Here is a 7040-nt window from a genome sequence, read left to right on the forward strand (position 1 = left end):
AGCGGTTCCTGTGAGCTGGTTGGAGAGCTGGGCTGAAGCTGCGCCCGCGTGCTTTGTGGTATTTCCCATTTGCGGTCACTTTGGTGCTTGTCGGCTGTAGAGCTGAGCCCTTCAGACAGGCAGGCTGAGCGCTGGGTGAAACTGGGTAACGTGAACTTTGTGTTCATGATATGACACGCGAAGTGAGTTGGAGACAGAGGAGCGTCTGGAGGCTGTCTGGCATAGTAGAAGGGTAGAGGAGCTTCGGGTCCTGCTGGCCACCACTGAGAAATTCCCTGCGGGACTGGCTGTGGAGATCCGTGGCTCCGGCACTTCAGGGGAGCTCAGTGGCCTCATCAAAAACAGAGATTGCTCCTCTGCCACCTTCTTGCTGACACAGGCATTTTTGTGGCTTCAGGGGAAACAGGATTGGGGAAGTGACCTAGGTTAAAATTAAACAGGCAAAACTGGGTATTTTTAGTCCAGATGAGTTTCCTCATCCCATTCATTGTGCGAAGGCTGCTTGCCATGGGGCAGCCGAGGAGCAGGGATCAGATCTCCCTCCTTCAGCAGCAGTGGCAGGTGCTGGCTCAGTGTCCTCACAAGCCCAGCCTGGAGCTGCACATCTCCCCCGGCACAACCTCACCCGCTGGAGCTCAATCTGCCTGACTCTGAGGAGAGCTTGGGCGATGCCGCTGGCAGAAAGCGGTACCCTTGGGTTCAGCGTGGCATGTGCGGCACTGTAAACCTTGGCTGTCCGCCCACGTTGATTGAGCGTGCTGTAGGTGTTTGAGCATAGCTCCTGGGCTGCCACAGCACATCTGGCCTCAGCCACCAGGAAAGGTGACTTTACATTAATGGTGGATCATGAACCACCTCTGTCTGAAACTAGGTAGTGCTCTGCTTTTGAGCAATAATGCAGGGAACAGGAGGGAAGAGCAACCTGGGTCTGCAAAGTGGTAGGATTTCACAGGTTGTTCTGTCACTGCTCCAGCCTCAGTTTTCATCTCAGGTTCCTGAGAGGGGCACGCTCCATATTATCCTCTAAGAACGGTTCTCGCTACTGCTGCCAGTGCTTGACAGCAGACAAAAGTGGGTATCAGTCACCATACTAAAGAAATGCAGTGAATGGTGTGTGCAAAATGAGGCTCTTCCCCAGAGACCTGCTGCAGCGCTGGATCACTCCAGCGGTGAACCGCAGGCTACCTGCCCGCAGCTGGAACAGAGACACGTGAGGGAAGACCTGACTGGAAGCAAATCTGCCTGTACTTGCCTGCTGAGGGACCAGCCCATGCTTTGTCCGCTGGGAATCCCAAGACCTTGCTAGCAGCCAGCCTTCTCCAGGCTGTGGGGCCCCACAGCGAGGGAGAAGCTTGGGCACAGGGACGTCACCTAACCGAGAGGGGAGAGCCGGCACGCGTGGGGGCTGCTGTACACCACTCAGCATCGCCCTGACGGAGCACTCCTTCTCGAGTTCATGGTGGGTGTGCTGCCAGAGCTACGGGAGCTCTTTGATTTCATACACTCCCGCAGCTTACGCAGAGTAGCTTTTGTTAGCTGAGCAGAGCCCGGGAGTGGAGGAACTGTTCGGATAATTTTAGACATTGCTCATAATTTTTTTATTGGGGTGACCTTTCTGTAGCGAGAGCCTGCAGTCTGTCACTAAATCTGTCTCACTCTCTCCAAACTGTGTGTCGACTCCGGTGATCTGAAAGCTCTGCTCAGAGCTTTAATCTTTGAAATACCCCCTTTCTTTTCCCCCCCCTCTCCTCTGGGGCAAGAGATTAGAATATCTGCATGCCTGCAGCTTTTAAAATAATTGCTATCCTCCTTTATTGGGTACAGGCCTTAATTGTGACGTGGGAGATGCTTCAATACATTTTGTCGGCCAAGTTTGCATTTAGGTCTGTTTAATACATAAGATGAGGGCTCTGTATAATTACAGTCTTCGTTCTTCTGTTCTTAAATTTGGTGTAACATATGGCTAAGAGCCTCTATGGCCTGAGAATGAAGCAGGGAAGTTTGGAAGTTGTCCGAGTCAAAATTGAGGAAATGCTGTCAGAAAAAAAGATTTGCTGTTGCTCTTAAGTGCTCGCTGGCATCTCTCCACGGGCACTGTGGCTCTTCGTGGATCTTCTGCTGGGGTGAAAAATCTGATTTGGGGCTGGTTCTGTATTAGATAGACAGAGCATAGGAGCCATTTGGAGATGAATAGGAGGAATGCAGGCAAGAAGACGTAAAACCTGTCAGGGCCTTTTATTGTTGCAAGCAGAGGGCAGATGGGATTTGGTGTGGATTTGACTTCAGACCTGATAAGTGTTATCAGAAAATGGACCGCTGCTGCTGCTTGGAACAGCTGCCATTTTAGTGTCTGAGTTCAGGCAGCGTTTTGCAGAAAGGTCTGGTCTGGATTCGGTGTTTAGTGCAGAGAGGGGCCATCTCAGTTATTCCCAGTATGAGCTGGTTTTACATTTGGGACAGAGGGCAGCGAACAGGGAAGATTGCTGGGGAGGCTCTGGTTCAGGTAGTGTTGGTGGTAAGGAGCTTGCAGGAGTCATAGCAGCTCCCTGCCTCAGGAGCGGATGGGCTGTACTGTCTGAAATCCTCCGAGTGTAGCCAGGCTTAGTCTGGTTCTCTGAGACTTGAGTCAGGGGTGGAAGTGAACCCCAGACGAGCTGCCGGCTGCCCAGAGCCCCACTTCGAAGTAATATGCAAAAAAGGATAGGTGAGATTTACAGTTACTCTGCGCCGAGCTGCTCAATTGCTGATTTTCACCATGGGTGTGGATGAGCCTCATCACGGAGGCAAGGGACACTGGTGCGCGCTAGACCAGGCAGAGCTCTTTGGGATCACACCAGTAACCAGACAGTAGCCGGTACCCACCCCGCAGTGGCACAGCTCCCGTCCCAGGCCTGCTGTGCATCCCCTGCGTGAAGCCTTTGCCCGCACGAGAGCGGGGTGGTCTGGGAGGGCCAAACACGGAGAGGACGTCGCTGGGGCTCCGCAGGGTGATCAGCACATCCCCACTGCTATTTCTGTTGGCGGAAGATGGGGTTGGTGGGAGGTCGAGGGGAAGTGATCGCGTGCGTACAACCTGCAGTGTCCGGAAGCCACGGAAGGCTGGAGGTGAGAACTCCTCTCCCTTCTGCCTGGGGACTTCTTGATGGGGGAACAACAACTCAGATAGCAAAAGGGGTGATTTTTCTGTTGTAGAAACATTTTAAGTAGCCATGATAGTTTTGGTGAGGTGAGCCAGAGAAATGAATAGAAGCACTTTAAGCTTTGGGGTTATAAGGCTGCTGAACTGTGAAGGGCTAAGAGAGCTTGCTTTGCTCTCAGCCGTACTTCTGATAACTTTCCCTGTGCTCCCCTGGGCCGGGCCAGGCCGGGGTTACTTAGGTGTGTGCCAGGCGAGGCAGAAAAAACACCCTGCAGTAGATGATGGGGCCAGGGTGGCTGCAAGGAGCTCTGTATGCGGCTCACGTGAGCTCTCCCTTCACCGAGGCTGTGCGCTGGGAAGCGCTTGAATATTCAGCACCCAAAGTTCTGCCCAGTTACCTGCTTTTCTCTTAAATATCTCCCTTCCTCACCATCCCCAAATATAAGAACCGAGCCACTTGGGAAATCGGTGTTAAAATAACTTCTCTAAGAAATCATGCCTGCGCGATGAAATGTTCAGAAATGGGGCCGTGTCAGCCGTAAGCTTTTGTGTGCAGAACAAAGGCTTTCGTGCAGAGCCATTAACCGACTTCGGGTACGTGGTTTCGCAGGGCTTCTTAAATAAGGCGATGAGTGATATTCCTGCCATCCCCTGGGGTACTGGGCGAACGACCAGGAGAGTGTTGTCCTTCCTAGGCAAAGCCACTCCAGTGCTTGCTGGCTGTCAGTTGCTTCCCTGCGTTGCTCGGATGGAGGTGCGGTGTTTGGAGGCTCTGCTCGGAGCCGGGGCTCCGGGAGGTGTCAGCTCCATGTGCATGGGGAATAATGGGGCTTGAACGGTGTAACTCTGAGAAGACGGAACAGACATTTAAGGATGTGTCCTCTTTAATATTCCAAGCTCTCGTGTGCCTGACTGCGCTATCTTTAAAGCTTCCTACATAGGTTTCTTTTTTTATAAAAATTTATGCTGCCATCCAAGCTGATTCCCAAGTCTGAGTGCGGTGCTCTAAAAGAGGAACGCGTCTGCGTCGACTGACCGAGTGGGATCAGTGGGATTTTCTTTCATCTCTGCTCTGAGCAGTCCTCAGTCAGCAGAAGTGGCTTGGATGCGGCTTGGGGAATTGCCTCCTTTTCCAAGAGCCCGGGTTGAATATGCAGCCAGGGATACCCTGTGACCCTCCATCTCCAGCCTGGCTTGGAGGGGAAGATGAGAGCGAGAGAGGTCGCAGGTAGCTGGCACAGCTTTTAAAGTAAAGGACCTGCCTTGGGTGCACTCGCACTGCTCCTTTCAAGTGTGTGGTTTTTATCTTCAGCGATGCAGCACTAAAGACGGAGGCTCTCCAGCCTCCTGACAAAAAGGGCTGTTGCTTTTCCCAGGCAATAACTTTCAAGAAGCAGTAACACCTCGTCGTTTCCACTTACCGTCTCTGACAGAAGAACAGTGCTTTCTGCTGGGGAAAAAAATCATTAAAACCTTTCCGGGATATGGTATGGGAAAGTAGAAATTGAGTCATCGCTTCCCCGGCCTTTCTGGGTGTATGTACCAAGGTGTAGCTGGTATCCAGCAGCATACGTGTGCTTGAAAGTTTCGGCAAAAAGGTTGAAGCTGGTCTCGGGACAGTGGCAGCATAGTTGAGACCACAAGGCTGCCTTGACACACGGGCTTTGGTTTGGGGAGTTATTTCAGTACATTGGTTCAAATGGGTGTGAATGAACTGTTTTAGAGGCTAGATTTCTGTTGGCAGCATCATTAGCCTGTACTCTGTTTAATACCGGCCCCGCTTTTGAAAAATAAGCGGAGCTATGCTGTGAAACAGCAGTAGCAGACTGGCATTTTTATCCTGTTTTCATTTTCTACCCTTGCTCTCAGTGGTGGAGATACCTTTGCATTGCTCACTGTTGGAGAATGACCTATTAATACCAGTCCCCTCAGAGCTGCCAAAGCAGTTATGTAGTGCCATTCCCAACAAAACGACTTTTCAGAAGCAGTTATATCTTTCACGGGATGCTACTGTTCTACAGATCACGGACAAACTGGTAAATAGGGTTTGTTAAGATGTTATTAAATCTTCATACCTATAGTGCAAGAAGTGATGTGCCTTTGGCTTACAAGGTACCCTTGTTGCTGATCAGGAATCCCGAAGACCACACTGGGCAGTGTTAGGGCAAACCCAGATCTACAGCTTTTCCTGCGGAGATAGCTGACATAGCTTTGGGGTGTTTCAGAAGGGATATGGGGGGTCAGGATGAAATGTACATCTGGAAAGTTTCCTTCTGTTTTTTGCTCCTAGCCCCAAAATTGAAGAAGGGGTCTTTTCTGCAAGTGAGTTATATCAACGTGTTTGCAGAGCTGCTGCCGATGCGGAAGGAGGCACTGTGTCAGGAAGGGTTGCTCAGCCTCTCAGTCGCTTCCATGAACTGATATTGCAGGAACTTGCAAAATAGCCTCTGTCCCCAAATGTGTATTGTGGCTGTTCTGTGTGGAGAATGCACTTGTGAAAACAAACTCCTTAGTGACCAGTAGTTTTCTCAAACATGTCTAACTGGAAATCTGCGCTCTCAAAATCTATTAATAAACTACAAATAATAGCGATCTCTGCCAGCCTTGATGCCTATTTTATATCATCTGGGGTAAAACTGATGCTTCTAGGAATGGGGAGAACTCTGAGATTTCTTGTCAAAGGTTATCTGCTAGTTGAACAGCTGGAGTTAGAAGGGTTTTCAGGTAGAGCTGCTTGTGAGAAATAAGGCATTAGAAATTAATCCTCTTTCCTTCACAGCTTGGACGCTGCTGTTTGAGTTCTCATTTACCTCCTTTGTTTTCTTTGCCTTTTAGAAATAAACCAGAGGCAGTAGAAGTCACATTTGCAGGTAAGCTGCACAGTTTTCTTGACTTCTCTGAAAAAAGGGCTTGTTCGAATGGTCTACCCACGGTTATGCCCAGTGTGCCCAAATTCACCCAGCACCACTGTGGGGAGAGAAGAGCTGTGCAGGGGCAGATGGTGTGGGCACCCTGCAGCATCCCCAGAGCTGGGGCTTTGTTGACTGCCCCACTATTTTCTCTGTCTGTCTGCCTTCCCTGAGACTTTTCCCAGAGCAGTAGGTTCAGTGGTGGCAGTGCTTTGTTTGGTGTGTGCGTGCTACATAGCTCTTTTACCTCGCCTGTTCTCCAGTCCTGCCCTTGATGCTATTTGATATTAGTCTTTAGCACCATCTGGTTTGGGTTGTTAGAAAGCTGGCTCAGGGTGACAGGCAAGATGAATTCATCGCCTGAAGTTTGCTCTCCAGCATAAGAAGTGCCAAGGAAGTTCAAGTGTTCATTCAGCGACTGATATTCCCCCCCCCCCGCTTCTGTGCGGTGGCAGCCACAGAATTGAAAAGAGTGCTGGGTGTCCTCTGGAAGGGCACTGACGGTAATGCACCCCCCCCCCCGCTTCTGTTATCAAGAATCCGTGTAAGCTGCAGAGCTCCACAGGGAAGTGGAGCTTGCTAGGTAGCTGGAGGGTTGCCTTTCCCTGCCTCCTGCCCTCCCTGCCCGTTCTGCAGTGAAGTGGAAGCTGTCTCAGCAGGCAGCAGCTGAGCTGCCTTTGCTGGCAGAGATGTTTTCTCCTCTAGGCTGCAGCTTTGGCCTGGTGGGCATGTCAGTCACTTTCTGTGCTGGCCATCCAGAAGGCTCCCGTCTCTCTGTGTTTGTATCCTCGTGCGTTGAGCACAAGCAGATTTGCCAGGGATGCTAAATGACACTAGACTAAAGCTTTTTGTGATGGACAGGTGTCAAAACTGTTTCAGCCCTGTGAATAAGAGGTCTCCCTACATGACATTACCACTTCCCTTAATTACAGGTTTGTCTCTTGATGTATGTGTATGGGCTGGAGCAGAGGGAACAGTGTCACTTTATACAT

The 7040-nt window shown here is 50.7% G+C and overlaps 1 protein-coding gene across 1 annotated transcript in view; it reads left to right on the forward strand.

The window, feature by feature from the left end:
* Positions 1-668: 668 nt before the first annotated feature.
* ARPC2 (actin related protein 2/3 complex, subunit 2, 34kDa) overlaps positions 669-7040 on the forward strand; it is a 16088-nt gene continuing 9716 nt past the window's right edge. Inside the window, exons 1-2 of the mRNA XM_009887339.1 lie at positions 669-721; positions 5975-6009. Coding sequence (XP_009885641.1) covers positions 669-721; positions 5975-6009 — 88 coding nt within the window. The remainder of the gene's footprint in view (positions 722-5974; positions 6010-7040) is intronic.

Source organism: Charadrius vociferus, unplaced genomic scaffold (assembly GCF_000708025.1).
Source record: "Charadrius vociferus isolate BGI_N301 unplaced genomic scaffold, ASM70802v2 scaffold385, whole genome shotgun sequence".
Lineage (NCBI taxonomy): Eukaryota > Metazoa > Chordata > Aves > Charadriiformes > Charadriidae > Charadrius > Charadrius vociferus.